Genomic DNA, 27,270 nt, shown 5'->3' with positions numbered 1-27,270 from the left:
GTACTACATAAGCGGTACTACCGCTAGGAGCAAGTGGTACTACCGCAAATTCTACAAGGGTGACAGAGAGCCTCTCGTAGTAACCGCGGCGCACCAGTGAAAATACTGCACCAGAAGTAGTACAGCTAATTACCAGCTAGAATGCCAAGAACAAAATAGAAGGAAACAAGTAAGACCAAAACTGCCATGACTTTTGCAAATGAACTCTGATTTTGACAAACTCAAGCTTGATAGAATCTTCAAAAGTAACAAGAGAAATATGCCAATGAAATAAGGGATGTGAAACCTCCATTAGTGAAGAACCGACAAAGACTCCAAATCAAAAACACAAGATGCATACAAAATCCGTTTTCAATGAACTTGAGCTTATCCTTAGGATGACCACAAACTCCAAAACTCACAAAGAGAAAATTCAAATAAGAACCAAGAAATATAATGCAAAGGATCCAATGGTTTGAGCTCTCTATGAATGATGCGATCAAGCTACTCAGTGGAGAGCCCCCTTGGTAGTACGACAATTAATCATATAACCCGGTCTCCCAACTAACACCATGAGACCGTTAAAATAGAAAACCTATCAAGGTCAAATCTTTACCTTGCGCATAATCCACTTGAGCTAGATGATGATGATCTTGACCTCCTCAAATTGGACCACCTTTCTTGATTGCGCTGACTCGATGAAGACTAGTGAATTGCCCCAATACTCCACTACGGGTGAGCCTCTTTTAGGCACATCTTCACCTGTCCATTATCACGAGAATGGACGGCAAGCTTCAAGCATGTGATCTCTTCATGATGCTCCACTTGAACTTGCACAACGCAACCTTGATGATGATCACCACTTGATGTCATCCTCCATGAGTGATATGAGATATTCCTTTTCATGCACGCCCATGGAAACATATCTAACCCCACAAAGAACCCTCACATAGATCATAGGTTAGTACACAAAGCGTAATGGATAATGCTTATCATACCATGAGATCACTTGATCCCACTTCGTATATCTTCTATGCTTTATGTGTTGATCAACATGAATCACTCTTACTTAGTCTTGATCAACCCTGAATCTCATCTTCTCTCTTCCTTAAGATGATGTTTGAAGATAAACATTAATGTTCACATAATCTTCCTCTTCAAGACATGCTTACAATAGGCTCAAACTCTCACAAGACCAATCTTTGGATAACTCCATGAATAACACCTTGGTCCTCACATAATCTCCTTCTTTCAACCTTCAAGCCAACATATGGTCTTCGAGCATTGTCTATGGACAAATCCTTCAAATATAACTCAAGGCAACCATTAGTACATAGTGATTGTCATCAATTGCCAAAACCAAACACGGGGGCACCATGCTCTTTCACCCAGTGACCCTTCTGTGCTAAGAGCATCTACATCAGGAATTTCCTAATCCGGGTCCCTATATGTCCGTGGACACACCCGGATGCGCCCGTGGACAGTGACCGGGCGGGCCTCAAATATTGCCATTTGCAACCACAATCCCTATTTTTGAAACATCAAGTACATGCAAACACATGCATGTTGATCTTCTTGGCCAAACAATGATTGGGGTGTCTGGGCGTTCCCAATCCGCCCTAGATATGGGTCAGGTATGGGGAGTGCAAGTCCATCGGGACATTTTGGACGGATTTGTGAGGTCAAGTTGGGTTGCAATTTTGCGCCCGGTCACTGACCAGGCATCCCGCCCGTGCTTTGGGGTAGATTTGAGGACTCGGGTTGTAGATGCTCTTCGCAGCGAAGGGTCGCCATGCAGATGGCGATGTTTCTTCTATGAGTTTGTCTTCCATATTCCGATCATCCTCAAGTTTGTTCATCTAGACGTAGTTGACGGAGCTCTGATGTAGATTTTAACCACCTTCTTGGGGTAGCAAGGTTAGAGTTTCTCGTTGTGCATGCACAAAAGTGAGATTTGATGTCAGTTGCTTCAGATCTATTCAAGGGTTCAATGGGTGCGATTGCAGCCTCATGGCACTAGTCCTTAGGGGCATGTGCACAAAGACTTTCTGACAATCATCGACAAGGTCAAGATGGCTTTGATAGGGGAGTAGCAACATGAGCATGTTGGAGGCTCGTTTTGGCAGGGGTAGTGATCATGCGGTGGTCTAGAGACCTCGATGTACTTCCTCTCCCATTATGTAGGGCATGTACGCTTTTGGCTCGAAATTAGTGCAAGACTGATGTCCTTGAACTATGTCAGTATTTCCCCAAAGAGGAAAAGGATGACGCAGTACAGCTACGTAGGTATTTCTCTCGGTTATGAAACCAAGCTTATCAATCTAGTAGGAGACCATGTAAATTGTACATACACACAAAGAACAAATACTTACAACCCGACGCTTATGTGGGGTTGTCAGTCCCTCTACGGGTAATTGATACGTCTCCAACGTATCTATATTTTTTGATTGTTACATGCTGTCATATTATCATTCTTGGATGCTTTACAATCATTTTATAGAAACTTTATATCATTTTCTAGGAATAACCTATTGACATAGTGCCTAGTGCTAGTTGTTGTTTTTTGCTTATTTTTTACTTCGCATAAAATCAATACCAAATGGAGTCCAAACGCAGCGAAACTTTTTGGTGATTTTTTCTGGACCAAAAGACACCTGCTGGGCCAAAGAAGTACCAGAGGGGGGCTCCGAGGGGAGCAAAACCCACCTGGGCGCGCCTGGGGGCCCAGGCGCGCCCTGGTGGGTTCTGCCCACCTCGGCCGCCTCTCGCACCGTCCCTTTGCTCTATAAATACTCCAATATTCCAGAAACCCTAGGGGAGTCAACAAAAAACAATTCCAGCCGCCGCAAGTTCCAGAAACCACATATCCAATCTAGACACCATCACTGAGGGTTTCATCATCCTCATTGGTGCCTCTCCGATGATGCGTGAGTAGTTCATTGTAGACCTACGGGTCCATAGTTAGTAGCTAGATGGCTTCCTCTCTCTCTCTTTTGATTCTCAATACAATGGTCTCTTGGAGATCTATTCGATGTAACTCTCTTTTTGCAGTGTGTTTGTTGGGATCCGGTGAACTTTGAGTTTATGATCAGATCTATGTTTTTATCCATGAAAGTTATTTGAGTTTTGATCTCTTATATGCATGATTACTTATATCCTCGTATTTCTGTTTCGAATCTTTGGTTTATAGGCTGACTAGATCAATTTTTCTTGCCATGGGAAGAGGTGCTTTGTGATGGGTTCGATCTTACGGTGCACAATCCCAGTGACAAGAGGGGAAATGACACATATGTATCGTTGCTATTAAGGATAACAAGACGGGGTATATTCCTACATGAATAGATCTTTTCTACATCATGTCATCGTTCTTATTGCATTACTCCGTTTCTCCATCAACTTAATACACTAGATGCATGCTGGATAGCGGTCGATGTGTGGAGTAAGTAGTAGATGCAGGCAAGGGTCGGTCTACTAATCTTGGACATGATGCCTATATAATGATCACTGCTTTGAAGTTCTATCAATTGTCCAACAATAATTTGTTTACCCACCGTATGCTTTTTTCTCGAGAGAAGCCACTAATGAAATCTACGGCCCCGGGTCTCTTCTTTATCATATTTTCCTTCGAGATATGTTTTTTATTCACTTTTATTTTTAGATCTATATTATCAAAAACTCAAAAATACATCGCTGACTTTTATTTTCTTTTATTTGCATCTATCAATCTACTATAATTTTATCTCGTCATCTTGACAATTTCTGGTACCGTTACCCGAAAGGGATTGACAACCCCTTTAACACATCGGGTTGCAAGTATTTGTTCTTTGTGTGCAGGTATCGTTTACGTAGTGTTGCATCGTTCTCCTACTGGTTCAATAATCTTGGTCTCATCACTGAGGGAAATACCATTGTTGAAATAATAGATCTAAAAACAAAAGCAAATAAAAATAGATCTCAAAGCAAATATGATAGAGAATAGACCCGGGGGCCGTAGACTTCACTAGTGGCTTCTCTCAAGAAATAGCACACGGTGGGTAAATAATTACGGTTGGATAATTGATAGAAGATTGAATAATTATGACGATATCCAAGGCAATGATCAATATATGGGCATCACGTCCAAGATTTATAGACCGACTCCTGCCTGCATCTACTACTATTACTCCACACATCGACTGTTATCCAGTATGCATCTAGTGTATTAAGTTCATGGAGAAATGGAGTAATGCAATAAGAACGATGACATGATGTAGACGAGATCTATTCATGTAGGAATATCCCCCATCTTGTTATCCTTAATAGCAACGATATATGCGTGTCTTGCTGCCCCTTCTGTCACTGGAAAAGAACACCGCACGATCGAACCCATCACAAAACACCTCTTCTCATGGCAAAAAAATCGATCTAGTCAACCTAACTAAACCAAAGATTCGAAGAAGAAATACAAGGCTATAAATAATCATGCATATAAGAGATCAAAGAAGACTCAAATGATATTCATGGATATAGATCTGATCATAAACTCAAAGTTCATCGGATCCCAATAAACACACCACAAAATAGAGTTACATCAAATAGATCTCTAAGAGACCATTGTATTGAGATTTAAAAGAGAGTGAGAAGGCCATCTAGCTACTGACTACGGACCCATAGGTCTATGGTGAACTACTCATGCACCATCGAAGATGCACCAATGAGGATGATGAACCCCTCCGTGATGGTGTTAAGATTGGTTCTCGTGGTTCCGGAACTTGCGGTGGCTGGAATTGTGTTTCGTCGACTCCCCTAGGGTTTCTTGAATATTTGGGTATTTATAGGGCGAAGAGGCGATGCGGGAGGCCGCCGAGGTGGGCACAACCCACCTGGGCGCGCCCTGGTGGGTTATGCTCCCATCGGAACCCGCCTTTGGTACTTCTTTGGCCCATCTGGTGTCTTCTGGTCCAGAAAAAATCTTTAAAAAGTTTCACTGTGTTTGAACTTCGTTTGGTATTGATTTTCTGTGATGTAAAAACAAGCAAAAACTAGTAACTGGCACTGGGCGCTATGTCAATAGGTTAGCCCCAAAAAATGATATAAAGTTGCTATAAAATGATTGTAAAACATTCAAAAATGATAATATAACAGAATGGAACAATCAAAAATTATATGTACTTTGGAGACCTATGAAAGACCGATAGCAAATTATTGAACAACAATAATTTGACATACTTTATGTTGGTTGATCCATAATTAGCAATGGTTAACTTACTCTAAGTGTACAAGAGAGAATATTTGAACTGAGTGCTAGCACGTCTTAGATTTTGGAATATTTTGGAAAACCTTAGACGCTTAAGATTTCAGGAAGTAGGGAGTAATTTGTATTATGTTTAATGGCGCTTTGTATTTTGGATAAATTTTATAGGTGGCTATTAAGCGCCGGCCGATCGGACAAAAATGCCGCCTAGCACGCTTAAGATTCAAAATCATGCGAGACCGTCTGATTGCTGCACGCAGACTTCGTCTTTTTGTACACGGGAAATCCCCCGTCTCTGCACCACAAGACTTGATCTCCCATGTGCGGCTCCACCGAGGCAACGGCGACTCGCACCCCGGCACTTCGAAGACCCTCCTCTGCCCCTTCGTTGCTCGCCGAAGAAACTCCCACCGCTCGTCAATTTTGGTTACAGTCTGCCGTTGACGGGTTGCAACTCCCCGTCGGTTGGGTTGCAACTCCTGGCGTCGAGCTCCATGGTTGCAGCACCCTGATGCGCCGTCGTCGCCCCTTGCCGTCGAGGCTCGCTGCATGCGGATGCGCAGGTGATGGGCAAGAGTCAACATTGTTGAATAGATGTAGCAATAAAGATTCTTGATCGTAGCAAAAAAAGACGACGGTTGCAGTGTATTTGTCGTCGCCACCGTCATGGGTCGTGGCTCTGCCATGATGGATGTAGCAAAATTCCTCACTGGTAGTAGAAAAATTCAACAACGATTGCAACAATTCATCATCGCCGCTATTGCGGGTTGTATCTCCGCCATGATGGATGTAGCAAAATCTGAGGATGGTTGCAACAAAAAAGTCACAGCCGTAGCAAGTCGTAGCTCCGTCGTGATGGATGTAGCAAATCCATCACCGGTAGTAGCAAAATCTGACAACGGTTGCAGCTTCTGTCTCAACTGGTTGCAGCTTCTAGGGGGGAGGTCGGCTCATCGTGGTGGAGTTAGATGTATGAAACAGAGCGGATTCCATGGTGGTGCTGTGGGGCCGTGCGCCCGAGCTCGCCAATGTTGAGCCAAAAAAGGGACGGACGGCTTCCCTATGGTGGTGGTGCAGGTCCCCCCCTGTGTGTTCATGCGAGAAGAGGGACGAATGAAAGAGACACCGTGTGAGGGGATAAGGCCGAGTCAGGAGGGAGCACTGTGTGGAACCCACCAAGCATGTGTTGTTGCTGGGTGACGTGGGGTCCTTATCCCATCCAACGACGGAGAGCGTCTAAGCGGCGCAAAATGTTTTCCAATTTTATAAGAGCATCTACAGTCGGGCGCCCTATATCCGTCTCAAACGCCCAGGCAGGCCGTCCGGTCACTGACCGGTCACAAAAAACCGATCCAATCGGAGCTCTCAAACGGACCTCTAACGCCCAGGCTGACCGGCACCCGTCATATCCGTCCCAAATGTAGGGCGGATATGAGGCGGCCCGGGCACGCCCGGGCACGTCCACCACGTCAGCCCGGCACACCCCAACCCTACAAAATCCCCCGTTTGGAAGAAACCCTAACTCACTCCGCTCCGCTCCCCGACGCCTCCGTTTCCCCAACCCGCCAAATCCCTAGCGCCGACAAGCATGTCCAGCACCGGCAGCCAATCCGGCAGCAGCTCCGGAGACGAGGAGCTAGCGCTCCATATTGCGCTCGAGCACCCGCGGGTCGATACGGGTGGCAACTTCGGGTCTAGTGCAACGCCACCTGTCGCCGCGGCAGTGCCAACGCCGGTGGCGGCCCTTCCTGCCCCGCATGCGGATCTGCGAGGCCTATCTGATCTACTCCTCCTGCCCGACGGCCTTCTCCACCTCTGGCCGCTGCTCTGCACAGGCAGCGGTGGGTTCTAGTGCCCGCTCCGCTGACGCCGCGGATGCGGACTCCGGAGTCGGAGGCACGTGCCGCCCGCCGTGAGAGGCATAGGGCAAGGGAGATGGGGCGGGTCTGACGCGTCTGCGCAGTTCGCCCACCGCCGCCGTGTGATGCCAGTGCCCGATGAGGAGTACCGTCTCCTCGAGTGGGTGTGCCGTCGGTCACTTATTGAGGCGGAGATGAAGGCCCAGCGGTTCCGGAGGATCAACGCCAAGCAGCTCTGACCACATTGAGCAATCCGAGCGGGATGCGGCGGAGGCAGCGGCATAGGCGGCGAGGGTGGCCAAGTTCAAGCGCAAGCAAGACCGCATGGTCCGATGCTTGCAATGCTACATCGTCATCTCCAGTTCCTCCTCCTTCGACGGGTCCGACGGCTCCAATGTGGAACCCCCCCTCCTGCTGTGAGCTCCTACAGCTGCGCCGGTGACCGGAAGGGCAAAGGGTCGGCGAGGAAGTGGTGAAGCTCGCCCTCTCCTGTTTATAATCTAGTTCTAGTATGTAGTTACAATGTGTCAAATCGTTGAACTGTGTGACTTGCCTGTTTGGTGATGTTTATGTGAATTATGCCCTAAACCGTAACCCTAAACCCTGAGTACCAGTTTATATGTCTGTTTCCTGTCGATTTTGATCGTTTCGTGATCTATGTACTAGTTGCATGAATTTGTAGGAATATAGGGCGTGTTTGGTTACATTGCAGATTCAGTCTGGCCCAGCGAGCCTGGCTCTATTGAGCCGGTTTGAGGGGATGCAGGCTAAAAAAAACCAGATGCACATAGTTTGGTTGCCTGCATGCCCCTAGTTACATGAGACAACCATTTTTGACCCGGCGTCTGGTTGCCCGCATTGCATTAGATGCACATATGACATGGTGTTTGGTTGCAACCTGCATAAGGTGTTGTCACCACTTCTAACTAGTGGTGACCTTACCACACACAATCTGAACATAGTGCCAGCTAGTTAAACAAATGACAGTTCATCCTAACTACAATTAAATGATAGTTCAAATTATTAAGAGCCATTGGCTAAATAGGGGATAGTTCATCAGTGTTGCTGCTTCATCTTCCTCTTCTGCTTCTGCTGCTGCTGCTGCTTCTTCTTCCTCTTCTTCTGTGCTTCCGCTGCTGCTGCTGCTTCTTCTTCCTCTTCTTCAAATCCTGCACTGACCTCTGTTAAGCCACATTGCCTCTGCCCACTCCAACCTTTTGTTCTTCCAAGCGTTATTGTCAAATGCCTCTACACCATGGCCAGAGCTAACAACATCGTCAGGCTCGACCTCTTCCTCCTCAGGCACGTGTTCATCAAAGCCTCACTAGAGGATCCAGTTATGCAGAATGCAACAAGCAAGAACTAGCTTAACTTGAGTGGAGTATGGGTGGAATGGCTTCTGATCCAGGATCTTAAACCTATTCTTTAGAGCTCCAAATGCCCTCTCAACAGTTATTCTAAGGCTGGAGTGTCTGAGATTAAACAGCTCCTGTGCAGTCCTAGGAAAGTTCCTACCAGAGAACTCGTTGAGATGGTACCTTGTTTTCCTGAAGGGTGGAAGAATACCCGGCCGACATGCATAGCCAGCATCTCCAAGGTAGAACTTGGCGTCGGGGATGTTGATCCCATCAGGTCGACTTATGCTGTCAGTGAGAATGTTTGCATCACGCGCTGGCCCTTCCCAGCCAGCCAACACATATGTGAACTTCAGATCAAAGTCAACAGCAGCTTGTGTAGTGCTTCCTCCCCCTGTACGCTACAGACTGTGACCTAGGAACTCTGGCAGTGACATGAGTACCATCTATTGCCCCAATGCAATCCTGAAAATGGCATCACTAGCCTGTGTTAGTGCTGAACCTGAACAATACAAGCATATCAAGCCATGAAAAGTGTATATTGTCAATGCTCACCTTGAAGTATGGATACCATCTTGGGCTTCCGCGAATCTTGGGTGGAGTCTGGCCAGATGGTCTCCTGATCATCTCTCCTCTAAGCTCCCCAACAACAAAAAGCACCTGCTTGAAGTACCTAGAGATGGTCTCCATTGATCTCCTGAACGTGTTGTGAATGACGCTGAACCTCTGGTTATGGCCAACAACATGGAGGAACATGGCCACTTACTCTTCGACATTGGTGTTGATGCTATCTTGTAACATGCCCCTGCTCCTGGAGGTCTTGACAAGCCTGGGCAAATGGTGCTCTTTTCATTCTAAGCATCCACAGAGCCTCGGTGTCATTGCAGTTGTAGATGTAGTTCAGATTTTGGATCCTCTCCTATTCCCGGGGAAACAATGGACCATAGCGGATCAAAGGTCTCCCAGCACGACAAACAACTCTCTGGTGCATGAACATGACCCATGCCTGAATCACACTAATCAGTGCTGCTGCCTGGATTATCAGCCTCATCCGTGCGTTCATAACCTAGTCGACATCGACGGTTCGTTCAGTGGGAAATTGATCCTACACCTAGCTTAAAGGCCTAACCGCCGAGCTAACAAAGGGGGAGGGGGTGTTGCTACCGGCATCGGAGACGAGGACAGCGTAGGGGGGCCATGGCACAGACTAGGTCGACCAGACGGTGGCCAACAACAAGGGGAGCACCAGATCCGCTGCAAACGCCGCCGCCTCTTCTGCCACCGCCGCCGCCTATATCGCAGATCTGAAATCGCAGCCGCCGCCGGTGGTGAGGCAGTAGCGAAGAAAGGGGGGCAGTGGCTATGGGTGAGCGAGTGAAAGGGGGGTGAGGCTAATTTGGCGCAGGGACGGCGCGCCATATTTCCATCTCCCGCCATCCCCCTCGCCCTCGCCTCGCTCCGCCCGTGCGACCTCGCGCCGCACTCAGCCTGATCCGAGTGTTTCCGGCGAGCCAGGCTGTGGGCTGCTTTGAGAAACGTGCGATGCAGGCCCAACAGAAAAACCAGGCAACCAAACAGGCTTCTCCCTTCCCGCGGGGGCCTGGTTGGCTCGATGCGGGCATCCAAACACGCCCATAGGGTTCGAAATATGAGATACGTGGGTGTGGAGGCGCGGATTTAGGGAGTGTCCAATCAGTGTCCGCGGACGTGGCCCGACACGTCCGCGGATGTATAGGGAGCCGGATTTGCCAACTCCGGCTGTAGATGCTCTAATAGATCAGAACATTTTTCAAAAATTAGAGTCAATAAGGAAAATTAGGCACGCGATTTTGGCAACCGCGTAGGATGTGTCGATGTCAAAAGGCCAGGAAATAAAACCCTCTCGACGCTGCAAAACTGACACGAGAAAAAGGATAACAACTCCTAGTCCTGGACTACTATACTTGGCTGCCACTCACCATCGCCGTTGCCGCCCGAGCACCCGCCGCCGCCGCCGCATTCTCCCGCCGGAGAAGCCCCAGCTCCCAGCCCTTCTCGACTCTGCTGTCCAGGAACGTCGTCGCTGGCCCGTGCACTGCCACTCCGAGGCCGGCGTCCTCTCTCGTTCGTTCTCGCAGGTGCCCCCTCCCTCCCTCTCTCTTTCTCCCCTCACCCCCCAATCCTGTACCGTCGGCGGCTTGCTGCGCACTGGCGACCTCGAAGAAGAAGTCGAGGCAGCTCGGGATTGCCGGAGGAGGTGGGTCGGAGTGGGTACTGACAGTCTGACATGGGAGCTCTTGGAGTTCAGGGAAATTTGTGAGGAAACCTTTGATAGATAGTACGCTTCATTATGAAAGACTGTGATGTTAAATTAAGCATTTCTTGTGAAGATTGCATCTGTTGAAGCCTAATTTTTCCTGAAATTTCTTAATTCCTTCTATGCTCTGCTCATTTCTTGAGAAGATTGCATCTAATTAAGTTTTCCTACATTCATTAACATACATGTACATCCTCCCTAATTTTTATAGACACCACAAGAACAAGAAATTTTGCACATAATAGCTACTAAGATGAAATAATTTATGTATATTGAACACAATCCTAGAGCTTCACCGGTAAAGAATTTTAGCTTTATACTTAGCATGCCCTTCTTGGGAAAACAAAGGGAGAGATAACCAAGGTATGCAGACTAGCAAGTGCCTATGACTAAATTCCGGACCATCTAGTATTTTAAGTATTTTAACAAGACTATACAGAAGCCAATTTTTACAATTTCTTTTCAGGCGCGCTGGGACTAAAGTTTACTCAAGAACAGGGGAACTCGTGCATAGAAACTCCTTGGCAATGTTCCTTTGGGTGTTGTTTGTTGACATTGGTTAGATTGTAAATAGGTCACCGCTAAAAACTATATCGTGTCATGTTCTTCAGAGTAAAAAAATTTGGGAGTTGGTTACTTTCTTAGGTGATTAAATTGTTCAAAGAATATATATTGAAGGGGGTATCCGACTCGATCAATGACCACATTTCTGTACAGGTGACCAACTAGCTTGTCGACTTACTGAAAAATATTTGGCTGTGACAATCACCATTCATTTGTAGGACTAAAAGAGCATATCTCTGGTACTGCCTATGAAACCTGCATATATAAATTGATCTCATGGCGAAGTGCTTGAAAGGGTACCTTTCAGCATTAAGTAATCCTTACAGTAGTCAAGTAAAGACCCCTTGCTAGATTGAGTTCATCAGTTTATCTGTTCGTCTTTTCCTTTATATAGGACACAACTCATACGTGTAGAAAAAATCATCTCATGGCAAAGTGCTTGAAAGGGTACCTTTCAACATTAAGTAATCCTTACAGTCAAGTAAAAATCTCTTGCCGGATTGAGCTCATCAGTTTTATCTGTTCATCTTTTCCTTTATATAGGAGACAACTTCCACAACTGCATACAGACTAACCGACATGCTAACACATTCTATCATTATTGCAGGTTTCAAATCATGATGTCTGCAGCTGCAGAGCAGGTTGCTGGTGGTTTCTCATCAGCAGTTATCCAGCGTGCTGTTGACAAGGTGATTGACTTCCTCGAGAGCAACTATAATCTGAGCCATGCTACTGAAGAACTTTTGACCAAACTCCACACAAGCCTCACCATGGTGAGGGCCATAACCGAGGTCGCTGATAACCAGCTTATTACCAGCACTAGTCTTAACAAGTGGCTAAGGAACCTCCATGATGCTGCCTATGAAGCGGAGGATGTGCTTGACAGATTTGATTGTCAAGACACAGTCCTTGGAAAACGCAAGATGAGCGAGCTCGTTTCGTCATCGATTAGGGCCCTTAAAAGTTTGGTTGTACCTGATGAGGGCATGAACAGGCTTGAATATGTTGTGCAGAAGCTAGATCACCTTTGTGCAACCTCCAACACATTTCTGGAGCTCTTGAGGCAGAGTAGTTCATCATCCATCAAGGAGGGAGCTGGGGGAGAGACTACTTCTCGTGTTCCAGTTGATGTCAAGCTGTTTGGACGCGATGAAGTTCTAGAGTTGATACTGAGAGTTATTTTAGGTTCATCTGGCTCTGAGCCAGAATCCAGCAGCATAAGAGCAAAACATGGGGCAAGGTACACCATTGGTGGTGTTGATGTCATCCCAATTGTTGGTATGAGCGGGGTTGGGAAGACAACCCTTGCTCAAGTCATTTACAATCATGAAAATGTGAAGGGTCACTTTGGGCACAGAGCATGGGTGTATGTTTCAAAACATTTCGGAGTGAAAAGGACGTTGCAGGAGATATTGTGCTCCATAAAAGGAAATGATTCATCTTTTGACCGTGCTGATAGTATAGAGACAGTTGTCAACAATATTCAAATTGTCATCCAGCATGGAAGATTCTTTCTTGTGCTTGATAGTGTTTGGGATGAGATGTGTGATCAGTGGAGTAGTTTGCTTACTGCCATAGCTGGTGAAGTACCGGGAAGTGTAATTCTTGTCACAACACAAAGCAAAAGGGTTGCAGACACAGTAGCAACAATGTGTCAAGTTCCACTAGCACCTTTGCCATGGGAGAGTTTTTGGTCAGCTTTCCAGTATTATGCTTTTGGCACCACCGGTCCTGTGGCAGAGAACAATCAGACTCTTCTGCTAATTGGTGAGCAAATAGCAAAAAAACTAGATGGCTTGCCATTAGCAGCAAAAGTAATGGGAAATCTGTTAAGATCCAGATTTACCATACACCAGTGGAGAAGCATCCTTGAGAGCGATTGGTGGGACCTGAGTGAAGTTCTTTGTGAAATCCTTCCATACATGGGAATTAGTTATCAAGATCTACAGCCTAGACAAAGGCAGTGCTTCGCTTTCTGTTCGATTTTTCCAGGAAATTACTTGTTTGATAAAGATAGATTGGTCAATATGTGGATTTCTCACGATTTCATTGAACAGAGTGAATCTGGTGGCACTAGATTAGAGGACATTGGAGGTAAATTGTTTGATGAACTTGTGCAAAGATCATTTTTCCAGGCTACATTTGATAAAAGGAGGTACACTATGCACGATCTAGTACGGGCTCTGGCGATTGGTGTTTCTTCATATGAATGTTTTCTCCACAAAGAGACCTCACGCAGAGCATCACCAACTGCTCGCCATTTGGCTCTGCAAGTTAGTAATCAACTGCACATTCATGAACTCAACAAGTATAAAAATCTGCGGACAATCTTACTGTTTGGTCATTGTGACAGTACTGAAATTTGTGATGTTGTTGACAATATGTTAGCCAACTCAAGAAGCATTCGAGTGTTAGACTTATCTTATTTGGAGGTGCTGACAAATATGCCTGCCCACATTTCATCCTTAAAGAAATTGAGGTTCTTTGATCTTTCTTTCACAAGAGTCAATAATTTGCGCAACTTCCCTTGTAATCTTCATGCTTTATACCTCCGTGGATATACCCGCAATTCTATTCCTGAAAGTGTTAATACACTTGCCAATTTGCGGCACTTGTATGTTGACGCTACAGCTCTCTCTTTGATTCCTGGTATTGGGCAACTGAGTCAACTTCAAGAATTGGAGAACTTCAGTGTTGGAAAGAGAAACGGATTCATGATAAATGAATTGAAAAACATGCAAGAGCTATCTGGGAAAATTTGCATAAGCAATATCCACGTCATTAAGAACACACTTGAGGCAGCCGATGCCAATATGAGTGGGAAGAAACACCTTGAAGCCTTGGTGTTGAAGGGGAGAAATGTATCCAAATATGTACTTGAAGGATTGCAGCCACACTCAAATCTTCAAGAGCTCATGATCGAAGGTTACAGGGCCACAACTTTACCTAGCTGGATCTTGCAAGGCCACATCTTCACAAAACTGCAGTCTATTCATGTTGGAAGCTGCCGACTTCTAGCTGTACTTCCGCCATTTGGAAAATTCGCTTCACTCAAGCATCTCACTCTCGATAACTTGCCATCGGTGAAGCATGTTGATGGAACACATTTTGGTTGCCTCCCAAATTTGGAGGACTTAAAAGTTTCTTCGATGACATCTTGGATAGATTGGTCACATGCAGAAGATCATGGCCCTCTCCTTCCACATCTCACAAGGTTTGAACTTCACAATTGTCCTTTACTGGAAAAAGTGCCCAACCTATCATCCATATCTTCATTGTCAGAACTTAACATTTCAGCTTGTGGGAACTTTGCCAAGGCACTGCCACAATATGTAGGACTATTAGCATGTCTCAAAAAATTAAGGATATCTTACTGTGATCACCCACTGCTATTCTCTGGGCATCAGTTGAAGTCACTGGATTATCTACATCTTCGAAAATGTGGATCTCTACGTTTGATTGATGGGCTACAATGTTTTCCCAACCTCAGGGATATTGATGTTCTTGGTTGTCCTGGCATTCTTACTGAATTACAAGACCAATCGGTTAGACAAGATGAGCAGGATTTACTTCATCTTAGCAGTATAGTTACAGATATTAGCTTGCTAAATAAGAACTTTTTTGTCCCCTCAGTGTGTGCTCTGTGCATCCTTTATCTGGAGGCCCTTCATTTTACCCCAGAGCAGGAGGAGTGGTTTGGACAACTAATATCTGTCAAAAAAATCGAGTTTGCTTACTGCTATTTTCTGCAACGACTCCCTTCTACACTAAACAGACTTACCTCCTTAAAAGTACTTAGTATCAGGGAGACAAAACCCCTGTCGCTGGAAGGAGTTGTGCCACAGAACCTCCAAGAATTGATTATGGATGGCTTCGTCATGGAAGACAATTTCAAACCTGGAGGATCAGATTGGCTGAACATCTCTCATGTTCCATACATTCGGCTTAATGGGAAGACAGTCCAAAACCTGTCAATTAATGCTGCTTCATCGTCTTCAAACCACCAAATTTGAGTACCATGTATCTGTTCCCACTGCTTGCCTCTGCCTCTGTACTACAAATAATATCTCTGTAAGCATGCTTTCTGCTCTCTCTCTAGTTTGTACTATTTGAATGTATATTAGAAGAGGATCCATTACAGAACCACAAATGTTAGAATCTGGAGCTCGGTGATACACATTGTTAGATGGTTGCCAATGGTTTGGCAGCTAGTCCAACCAAAAGGTGGAAGTATTAGAAACATTGTGCAAAATGTTGATTGGTCTGTTGGTTTGTATGGATGGTGATGATATTAATGTCTAGGTGTTGATTACAGTACTTTATTTTGTAATTCTTGAAATTGTGGGCTGAATTGATTTGTTTTCTTTTTTTTTTTTGGTGCTAAAATTCATGTCTGCTAATGGCCTAGGCATTCTATCAATCATTCCTAGTATGAACGAACAGTGGCACTTATATCTGCAATCTCTCCTTTCCAATTCCTGTTTTGTTCTTTCATTTACTTTACAGATTCCAATTTCTGTGACTAGTTTCTAATACTTTGTGATGTGGAACCCTTGTCAGAGTTCTGGGAAGCAAGGTTGCAGCATGGTGAGCTAAAGATCGTTTGCTCCATGCATGGCCCGCAGATATGGTGCATGGATAAACTCTGGCTGGCTGGTGCAGAGTGCACCCAGGATAGTCAGTAGTTCTTGAGGAAGGGAAGCTCAGGGAGATCAAGGAGTAGGAGACTGACGGCGCGCGCACATGAAGGGCTCTCGGACTCTGTTCCGGTCTTCTGTGTTGCTGTTGGGCTCTCGGACTCCGATCTGGAGGAGACCGTCCTCACCAAGGTAGTCAACTTGTTGCTGAACCTTTGGTACTAACTGAACCGTTGTTGCTGGGTATGTAGAAAATGGAACACTGTCAGGCCTATTTAGTTTGACAATTATACACCTTTCGTTTGCCACCTCGTGCGAGAATTCAAGATTGATTCTTGATAGTTCTGTACCAAGAAGGGAATTCTAGTATTGCGATCAGAGTTGGTATATATACATTCTTGCCTCTGAGAAAAGGTGCCACGAACTGGTTGCAGGATATGCGCGGCGGGATGTTTGATCCGGATGGCGCTGCTGACGGTGGACGATGCCTGGAGCAGCACGACCGGTAAGCTTTGCATCTGCATTTGCTTCATACCATGGAACTGATGTCGTCTACCAAACTGAACCGATACAGACTGGACTGATGGCGTATGTGTGTGTGTATGGTGCAGCTCAGGGGAGGTAAACAACATGTTGTACAGGAAGAAAGAGGGAGGATTCAGATTTGGCCATGTCGGCAAGGCGACCATGGCTAAATACAACACGGACGCACGCCTAGCCGCCGCCTCCAAGAACCCCAGCTTTCTGCCTCCCACCGGCGCCGGCACCGGTCCATCCCGTCTCCGGTGGCCGTATGGCCATGAAGGCGGAGTGGATCTCGGCCCTTGCCGGTGGGAGGGCTCCGTTTTTAGATCTTTTTTCGAGCTTTGTGAGGGTTTGTGTCCTGCTCAGGAAGGCGAGACGGTGGCGGCTCCCTGAAGATGGAATAAATGTCTCTCCCCCTAGCCCCCGTTCCGGTGATGCGTCTTGCATCGTCGGTGGGCGTGTAGAGTTGTGTCTCCGGCGGATCTGTCTTTGGTGGATTTGCTCAGATCTGTTCGTCGTTCGTCTTCGTTCGTTTTCAGGTTGAATCCTTTTGATCTACACTCTTCATCCGCGGCGGTTGCTGTTCTGGTGTGTTGGTTCTACCGGGCCTTAGCACGACGACTTCCCGACTGTCTACTACAACAAAGTTTGCCCGGCTCCGGCGAGGGAGGGGCGATGACAGCGGCGCGCCTTCGGCTCGCTTCAGTCCTTATAGTCGTCACTAGGTGGTCTACGGATCTGGATGTAATTTTTAGTATTTCTAGTTTTCGTTGTACTACTATGATTGAAGATGAATAGATTGGATTTTTTTTTTTTAAAAAAAGGCGACCATGGCTCTTCGCGCTGTCCTTGATGTGTTGAGACGACCTGGTCGGCAAACCGCCGCGTGCTGTGTAGGTGACTACTAGCCGATTAGCAGTTTTGTTGTGTTCCCACACATATATAGCTCTTGTTACATCCCTACTACATGCAAGTGCAACAATTAATCCTACCTTGGATTCGATCAGATTGTTTCCGAGGGCCATCTGTTCTATTCGGGTGCTTGATATATAATCTGCACAAGATCTGAGCGCAAGCTGGTTGATGCACGTTTACCAGCTTGAAGACGAACCAACTTCAGAAATTCTTCTCTTGTTCATGAAAAATACTCATGTTATTCAGCAAACATATATAGCTCCTCTTGCACTGGGCATGCCCTTTTCCTCCTATCTAACGCGCACCCTCTCTATAGATGCCTTCGGTCGGCCATTTAGGCTTTCAGCCTTGGTTTTGTCAAGGTTTTGAAAGCTTTTCTTCGGTTATTTTCTCATTTATATATAATTTTGTCTCCATGGTTCTTAGTTTTTTAAAAAAAATGGATTTTTCCTTTTTCCCTTTCTTTTTTATGTTTTACCTTTTTAAATATTTTTAATTCAAGACGTCTAAATTCAAGATTTGTTTTAACAATATGGGATAATTTCTTAAATTATCGAATATTACTTTAAGTTAATAACATTTTTGAAAATGTGCAAACATTCTTGGTTGCACAAACAATTAAATTTTAGATCGCTTTAAGCAAATTTGTAATATTTTTTATTTTGTGAATACTTTTTGGTATTCGGAACGGTTTTTGAATGGTACAAACCATTTGTCCTATTACATAGTCATTCTTTTCGCTTTGTATAAACATTTTTAAAAATATTTCAAACATATTTTTGAAGCACATGATTGTTTTAATGCTATCAACATTTTTTAAGTTGTGCAAACATTCTTTACGATGCACAAATATTTTAGGAGCATGATTAACGCTTTTATTATTTTCTGTAAATTATATTTTGGAATATATGGATCAAGATTATTTCGAAAAAAAATGTAAAAAAAAGGAACAAAAGAATAACGTATGATTGTAACTAAAATAATACAAAATTTCACATGCCAGAACTGGCCGGGCCCAAAATTTGGTCCATTTAAGGGGAGACGATCTAGCCTCTTGTAATAGGCGAGACAAAGCCGTGCCCCGTCACTCGTTCCGTCGGTCGTAGCCAGCACTAAGTGAGAACTCACATGTAGGCGCCAAGGTGGGCCGAAGACGCTGTAGAGAGGAGTAATTTTCTTCAGACCGTTTCCGGACAATGTTTATTTCGCTGGTTTGCCGTTTCTAACCGTGATTTGATGAATATTTACAAACTTAGTTTTCTTTTCATGAATTTTAAGAACTTAGAAAAATCATAACTTGGAAAAATGTTCATGAGTTAGAAAAAAGTTTATGATTTTTCTTGAAATGATAATTTTTAAAAAACCATGAATTTTTAAACATATTGGTGAATTTTATCAATGTCTACAAACTAGAAGTATTCATGAGTTTGAATTTCTTTTTCGAATTAGAATAATATTTCAGGAGTTTCAAAAAAATTCATGAAATTTTAAAATCCTCTCGAATTTAAAAAATTATTTACGAATTTGAATTTTTTCCCGAATTCAAAAAATTTAATATGAAGTTGAATAAAGTAGAAAACTAAAAACCACAAATAGTGAAGAAAAATAAAAGGCAGGAAATTAAACCTGAAGTCAACCAGTAGAGAAAAGAAAGGAAAAGGGGAACAATTTAATTAAACAGACGTATCTCTATCTCTACCTAATAATAAATCAGCTATTACTTCTGGCGGTAAGTCATGAATATTGCTTCCAAAGTTACAAAATATTACAGACGAATGCCATCTACTATAAGTGATAAAAAAAAGTTGCACACAGGGGAATACCCCGCCTTAGCCTGCCCATGAGTATCGATATCCTTATACAGTGCTCCGCGCGCTAGGAGAAGACGCAGCTCGTCCGTTTTTGCCGGCCCATGTGCGGGCGGCCTGTTTCCTAATTTTCTTTTCTTTTCTATTTTATTTTTTATACTTTAAATAACTTGGGACTTAAAAAAACTTGGGAAAATTGAAAAAAAGTTAGTTGCGAAATAAAATATTTAATGCATCATAAAATGTTTGTGGATTCAAAAGAATATTCGTGTCATTTAAAAAATATTTTTATATTTGAAAATTATTCAAAATTTTGATAACGAATGGTGGAGAAATAAAAAAAAATTATGACTGTTTAAAAACTTTGTTTATGAAAAACTATTTATGAAATTGATTTTTTTTTACTAATTCAAAAAATGTTCATGAACGAAAAAAATCGTAAAATTTTCAAAAACGGGTTAGAAAATAGTTTACTCATTCATAAAAATTCTCTAATTCAAAAAGTGATCATCCATTTCAAAAAACGTTTGTTAAATAAAACATATATTCGTTAAATCAAAAACATATTCGTGAATTTCGAAAATTGTTCCACCAAATGCCAAATTTTTGCGATTCAAGAAAATTGTTTGAAAAGATGCTTGCAAATGGTATAAAATGTTTATGAATTCAAAAAATGTTCTTGGTGTTAGAAAATATTTGAAAATTTGTAAAAATATTCATGAATTGGGAAAACGTTTGTGATTTCAAATTTCTGCACGAGCTTTTAAAATATTCATGATCTCAATATTTTTTGATGATTTCCTGAAATTGAGAGTGATATTGTATCTCCGTGATGGAGCAAAATATGGTCATGGCCATTCAAGATTATGATTTTTTTTCTTCCGCACAGACCTTTTTGCTAGCAACCTTTTAAAACCTTTCGGAAACTTCTTAAAACTGGAACGAAAGAACGATCATCCTGACAATGTTAGTACCCGCTTACGGGCCGGCCGACTAGGAGCGCACAGTGGGTATTCACTATGGTATCGCTCGTTGTAAGCGATACCAAGCATTTCCGTGTACCAAACCCCTCTTTCTCCTCTGAAAAGTTGTCATTTCAGGTATCTGGTACAAATACTTTAAAGATTTTAGTTGTCAAAATTTCAGAAGTATGACTCTGTACAGTTTTGTTCAAAAGGACAACTACTTTGTAGGAGTAGAAGCGAAAGTACTTTTCATGTATGTCTTCGAAAAATAAATAGAAGAGAGATAAATAATCCTTGTTAAGATGGCCAAAATGCAGCGTCAAGTAGTTGTACTCTGAAAATGCAAAGATCTGATGGGCATCTATGGCCGGACTATCATGATGGGGCTTGTACATGTGAGCATGCGTGCATGTACGTCGACGCATCCATGATGCTGACTAAACGACTTTGCTCGATTAGTTTTAGTCTTGCTTTGGTCCATCTAGCCTTAGTCTATACCCCTATTAATAAAGGGATTAATGATTTTGCCCGTCCGTTATTAGTAACTTTACAAAAGGAACCCTGTAGTTTTGGATAATCAACCAGCTGGATTCACCACCTCCATTAAACTCGAATAGTTGCGTTTCCGGAATACGCCGCTCCTCTCCCTTCCCGAGTCGTCATGGATCTCGCGATGATGGAGGTTGCTGCCGTTGTGGCCATGGAGGGCTCGCCAGCGGCCTCCGGAGTCCCACAACCCTGAGCTCGACGGGATTTCCAGGCGCCATCCCAACCCTCTCGTGAGCAGGTTGATTATCACCCGTCCCAAGCAAGGCGACATCTCCTCCCAACCAAGCGCATGATTATCACAACATGCCTTGCCAAAAGGAAAAAGGAGAAGATCCAGGACTGCATCATTTGTGCTTCGGTGAAATCTTCAAGAAATACTACTGCATCTACAGGATCAAAGGAAAAAAGAGGAAGTATGTTCATGCACTTGAAGCTTTACTGAGTCATGATGTACACAAAGATGACTGAGGAGTTATGAAATGAACATGCAGATGATAGTAGAGGCACCACACACATTTTACCGTTATTAACCGTTTGTGATAATGTACCTATCGCAAACAGATAGGTAGATTAAATGTTTGTGATTCCATCTTTTGCATACGAGTATATCCGCGTAATCGTTTTGGATGTCTCGAGGATCACAAATGTAACATCGAGGTCTAACGTGTGGGATAGTCCGCGACTTTGCATACGATTACTTTAGAAAATCGTCAGTAGCCGCTCGCCCTATCACAAACGATTCTTTGAATCGTATAGGATGGACCCCCTCTATCACACACAACCAAAACAACAACGATTTAGGAAATCCATGCAACAGTGTTGCGCGTGCTGTACCGTGTTAAAACATATTCTTATTCAAACAGTCGATCAAAGAGTACAAACCGAGACAAATTATTTAGTCACGACTTACAATATGGTACGAGGAGATTAATTTGTTCACCATTATTAATTTCTAGGCCTGATCTCGATTCCTTCGATGATGAGTCCCTTCTTCCACTTGAGCTCCTCCCACTCATGCACTTCCATCATAACATCATCCCCACCGCATATGTCCGTGTCCGTGTGGAAGTCGCCCATCTCCAGTTCCAACCACCCGTCGACCCGATGCCGCGGGTACCTCACGACACCGCCGACTCCTCCTCCTTGCTCGTGCTCGTGCGGCTCCGCAGCCGCAGCGCCGTTACGGGTGCATGAAGCACGGTTGCAGGGATGGAGAGACACTGTGTGGGTGCTCCCCACCAGCAGGGATGAAGAGGCACCGCCGCTGGTGCTGGAAGGCCGGCAGGACTGGAGACACGGCCCGCCACCTACCTTGACGAACGATGTCTGCCGCGGGGAACTGAGGCCTGAGGCATCATGGGTGAGCTTGAAGACGAGGTAGGCCGCGTAGTGGGTGGCTGGAGTGAGCTCCCTGCTGTTGATCGTGCCGTAGATGTGGAGCCAGCAGACTGAGAGAAGCTCTGCCACCTTGGAGAACCTATCTCAGTTCATTGTCAAACAGATCAACATGCAATCTTGTTACATCCGTATCTAGGCAAATCTAAGACAAGAATTTTGGGACGGAGAGAGTAGTAAGCGAGTCCTACCAGTCTTACACCTAGCTTACCACTTACCAGTACTGCTTAGTGGTACTATAAGGCAAGCTAGCTAGAGTAATCCATTAAACAATATATATAAACAAAAAATAAAGTATACTAGTACATCTGTATACCTTGAATCAGGGTCGGTCCTCCTTGTCCAGTAAAGATTTTCATGCATCCATTCGATTACCAGCTCGCTTGCTGACAACATGTAGCATTTGGCGCCGTTCGATCTCTCCAGCCCAAAACTCTAGTGATAGCCCATGCGTGTTTAACCAAATCCATCGTCAGAAAGCTAAGTGCAACTGCAAAAGTAAAGGGCTGATCGACAGACCATTTTGCCATCGTCGAGGACGACGTGTTCGTTGCTGAGGTCCATGAAGAGCTCCTTCTTGGAGGGAGCTCCAGGACGGCGTCGCAGTCCGGCGGCAGGAACCGTGTCCACACCGCGTCCAAGTCCGCCGCCGACCGGAACGCGGTGGACACTGCGGCCGCGCGGCAGGCGTCGGCTGGCGAGGTCAGACCGATGGCCTTCGCCAGACATTCCTCCGGGATTCCCTGGATTATTCTGCTTTGGGCCTTTTCTTCTTCCCTCGCCAGCTTCTTCACGCGTTCCACCTCCATATGGACCAACCCCGGAGTAGCTAGCCAGGCAGCGCCCGTGCGTTTAATAAGCCCACGCAGCAAATTAAAGTTTGTTTTGCCGTTTTATATTCTTTTCCAAATCCTTTTAGAAACACAGAAGTACAGCATTTGACTCAGCACACCACCATGACACACGTTTTTTTTGTAGAACACAGGACACACGTATTTATGACTAACCCTTCGTCTGGTGTTCTTTTTTTTTTGCTCTTGATGCAATAAAGATGAGAGAAACGTAATCTAGGATATCTCTAATTTCTCCACTTCTTAAAAAAAAGAGTAGTATTTCTTTTCCTACCAGCAGAGCAGAACGCTTCGTCAACCGGTTCTTCCCCCTCACATCACCTTCCTTCATGGGTTTTTTTCGTCCAACCGTTTTTTAGTTCCATCACACTTTTTTTCGCACCTTCCCCGTATGCTAATCAATTACCTTAATTAGTTACCTTCTGTACCAATTTCTTCTTAATTGATTTACCAAACATTTATTTACACAATCACAGATAGGATCTGATAAACATTTATTTACAGAACCATATTAAAATGGGCAGGTAAGTCACGAGCTAATATACTAGAATATTTCTATCCCGTTACAACGTAGGGTATTCAAGTGTACATAAAAATATGAATACGACGGAAAAGATAGCAATACATCACAGAGGCTCAACCGCCCCTGCCCCCGTGCTCTGGTGATCCCGCGAGCTCATGGGGTGGGGAAGGAGTGGCCTTTCTCTCCCTCTCCTACGATGCTCAGTGGCCAAAGACCGAAGGCTTGGTGCGGGGGTGGGTTCGGGGCCAGGGATGCCAGGAGGCGGCCTCGGATTGCAAGCCACACTTATAGCCCTATTTAGCTTCTCTCCTATATGTATGTTCTGTTGTTATTCCCCAACCACACATATGATAGGTCCTTGTATTTCGTAGTATCTTTGAGCCTGGCTACTAACCCAGCCATTCAACAGCTTGTAACTGCACACCAATGAGCTTTTGATCCTTTCTTTGAAACACATGGTCTCAAACAATAGAACAAAGGAGCTCTACTTGTGCTTGGTACAAATAAACAACCTATTGGCGAGCCATTCAAGCCACCGGACAAAGTCACTTTAGACCTGTAGAAATGTGGATATAAAGAGGTAATGATGTTTCATAGATGTATCGTTTATTTTTCATTAGTTAACTTATCAGCAAAGAGACCATTGAATACTCAGTCACATTCAAATACAAGTATGAAGTGTAAATCCACGATTTTCCCATGATATAGATATTATATGTAAGGATATACAACATGTTTTGGTATAATTATGTGTACAATCATATAGCAAATAAACTTCAATTGAGCTTCATGGGGATTAAAACATGTTTTGATTTGCAATTTCAATTAACAAAAACAGGCAAAATACATTAGTTACAATTATGTTCCCAAACAATTATGAAACGTGAGCTTTGAATTCTTGACTAACAGAATGTTGTGTTCTAGAAATGTGCAAGCATGTGAACGACATACATGCCAAAGAAAACCTGAGAAAATGAGGTTAGGCATGGGAGTGTTCGAAATAAAATGGACATTCATTTTTTTTACATTTTTTGGCCTTTAATATAAGGTCTTCACCGAAAGGCAATGACTAAATATTGATAGGAGCTTCACTTTGCAAGGTGATGTGACACTTGCACTTCTATTATGTAGCTCTACTCGACACGTTATTGCCACTGAGGTCAATTCTTTGTCTTTTCTCCGTGGGGATGCTCTGTGGAATTATCTAAGCTATTTTTATCTCGCAGAAATTGATGTGACTTCATAAGAAAACCATGCATCGCGCTCAATACATCATTGTCTTGTTAGATAGTCATTATGGTTTGTTAGATAAGCTTTTTAAAGGGAAAATATGAGGAACACAATGACCTATTTGTATATTTATTATTTATTGTTTACATATTTGAAGAAAAAACAAACAGAACATTAGGTGGAGCTTTTGGAAAAGGGCATGACTAAGCAAACATGTTATGTGGTCCTGGCAAACTACTTCATCTATAAGCCTTATGAGATTGACTCTTTGTGTAAGAGAAGTCAACACGCCACACTAAAAGAGGTATTTGTAAAATTAGCAGAACTTTTTACCCATTTGCAGATCTATCAGCTATGAGTATGCTAAATGTATGATGTAACAAAGTGGCACTGGAAAACATAGAATACCACAATAGTGATATGATTCAACTACCAATTAAGTCGTCCTGCCAAACTGCATGCTTTATCTCTAACCCTTAATATTAATTATTTCCATCAAATATTCACTACATCACACTAAAGAGGTGTTTTAATTTTTTTCTTTCTAAAATCACAATAGTCAAAAAAAATTATATGCGGGTGTAGAATTTGCACCGGAGACTCTTCGTTGATTGCTTATCAAATTTCGAGACATGCTAAAGAACTGAATTGTTAATATCTATGAACTAACCGATGTGGTTTAGTATATATGTAGTTATTGAAATGATATAGTTTATCATTCTCTACACTAATCAATGTGGTATCATTGTTAAAATTCATGAAATTTGGACTAAATAATAATAATAAAACAACTTAGATCATATTTATGATTAGCCCATGCTCTTAATCGTAGAACTGATAGTTGTTTTACTCTGTATACTATAAAAGTAAGACAAGATAATCCAATAGAATTATGAGAAATTTGGCTACGTGAGAGAAAAATATGAAGATAATGCATCATGAAAAACATACCATGACCCAAATCATGACGTGCTCATGTCCAGAGATTTTGTGTAAGTATGACGTTGTGGGCACGAATGTATTCCCTCCTATCACTAGTAGGGAAAACCTTATACACAGAGGATTATCAGTAGCGCTGGTCAAAAGAAAGCGCTACTGCTATTTACCCGTATCGTTGGGTCTCAAAACACGATATAGCTATGGTGGTAGCAGTAGCGCCTCTGCAAGAAAAAGCGCTACTACTACAATTCCCACACTGTTCTCGGCAGGCTAGAAATAGTAGTAGCGATCTTAGGGAAAACGCGCTGCCGCTAAGTTGGTTGTAACAATGTGTTTTCTGGGGAAGCGCTATTGCTAATGAAAATAAAATAAAATGGAAAAACAGATAGAAAAGTAAATGAAAATGAAATAAATAGAGAAAGCAGAAAGGAAAAAAGAAAATGTAAAGGAAAATAAAAGAAAAAGTAAAATAAAGGAGAAAGGCATAGCAGTAGCGTGCGTTTAGAACAAGCGCTAGCTATAGCTAATATAGCAGTAGCGTGTTCTGTATACCCCCGCTATAGATAAGTTCCTTAAATAAAGGAGAAAGAAAAACAAGAAAAGTAAATAATAAAAGGAAAAGGAAGAGGAAAAAAAGAAAAAAAAGGAAAATAAATAGCTACTGCCTATAGCACTAGCACGTTTTAGTAGCCAGTGCTATAGCTAAGTTAGATATACCGCTTTTCCGAACCGGCGCTACCGCTATGTTTGACTTAAACCCCCCGCAGTTTCTCTCCCTCCCCCCCCCCCGGCCACTTCCCCCAAATCCCCACTCGTACCTCTGTCGTCGCCACCGCCGTCGCCCTACATCGCAGTCAGCCTCCGCGCGCCCTCCCATCACCCTCCGCACGCCGTCTGCTGCCCTTCGCACACCGTCTACTTCCCTCAGTGCCCTCCCTCCCGAGCCTCGACCCCGGCCTCGACACCGCGCGCCCCCTCCCTCGGCTGCTCTGCCTCCTCCTACTCCCTAACTCTGCCGGCGCCCGAGGTGAGCACACGCCTACACCTCCTCCCCCTCCTCCCCTACCTCTGCCTAGCTAGGATTCCTAGGGTTCATCAAATTTTAGGGTTCATCAAATTAGCTAGGGTTCATCTAATTAGATAGGGTTCATCAAATTAGCTAGTACTTGTAGATGCTTAAGTGGTTGTATAGTTGTTGTGCACCCAATTTAGTTAACTAAATATAATTTTTAGGATAAACTTTTATATGCTTAAGTAGTTAACTAAATATAATTTTTAGGACAAATTTGTATATGCTTAAGTAGTTAACTAAATATATTTTAGGGTTGTATAGTTGCTTAAGTACTTGTATAGTTGTTCTGGACCCAATGTATGCTTAAGTAGTTGTATGATTCCTAGGATTCATCAATGGGTGCTTAAGTAGTTATAGATGCTTAAGTAGCCAGGGTTCATCTAATTAGTTAGGGTTCATCAAATTAGCTAGTACTTGTACATGCTTAAGTATAGGGTTAGGGCAGTAGGGTTTAACTAGATGTTAATTAGGGCAGTAGGGTTTAGTTTAGAGAAAAAATTAATATAAAAATATAAATATCTATTAGTGTTGCAAGTCCAGTAGGTTCTTAATTTTTACTGATTTTTTATTATGGC

General features: G+C 43.6%; 1 protein-coding gene and 1 pseudogene across 2 annotated transcripts; one reads left to right on the top strand and one right to left on the bottom strand.

Annotated features, from left to right (window-relative positions):
- Positions 1-10,344: 10,344 nt before the first annotated feature.
- Positions 10,345-17,414, top strand: LOC119287283 (putative disease resistance protein RGA3). 2 transcript variants are annotated; one of them, XM_037566799.1, is made up of 5 exons: positions 10,345-10,543; positions 11,894-15,357; positions 15,847-16,115; positions 16,358-16,428; positions 16,535-17,414. In XM_037566799.1, exon 2 carries the CDS (start codon positions 11,904-11,906, stop codon positions 15,297-15,299), a length of 3,396 nt encoding a protein of 1,131 aa, XP_037422696.1. In that variant the 5' UTR covers positions 10,345-10,543; positions 11,894-11,903; the 3' UTR covers positions 15,300-15,357; positions 15,847-16,115; positions 16,358-16,428; positions 16,535-17,414. The 2 variants fall into 2 exon arrangements, with proteins under 2 accessions (XP_037422696.1, XP_037422697.1); XM_037566800.1 differs by lacking the exons at positions 15,847-16,115; positions 16,358-16,428; positions 16,535-17,414 and having other exon boundaries at positions 11,894-14,831; positions 14,920-15,002.
- Positions 17,415-21,552: 4,138 nt separating this feature from the next.
- LOC119289357 lies at positions 21,553-22,889 on the bottom strand (annotated as a pseudogene).
- Between the last annotated feature and the right edge of the window lie 4,381 nt (positions 22,890-27,270).

This window comes from Triticum dicoccoides, chromosome 4A (assembly GCF_002162155.2).
Source record: "Triticum dicoccoides isolate Atlit2015 ecotype Zavitan chromosome 4A, WEW_v2.0, whole genome shotgun sequence".
Taxonomy (NCBI): Eukaryota; Viridiplantae; Streptophyta; class Magnoliopsida; order Poales; family Poaceae; genus Triticum; species Triticum dicoccoides.
The sequence above is the reverse complement of the archived record's forward strand: the minus strand, read 5'-3'. Positions and strand labels throughout refer to the sequence as shown.

What these genes read in the sequence shown, in the direction of transcription:
- LOC119287283 (XM_037566799.1), top strand. Translation starts at nt 11,904, where the DNA reads ATGATGTCTGCAGCTGCAGAGCAGGTTGCTGGTGGTTTCTCATCAGCA.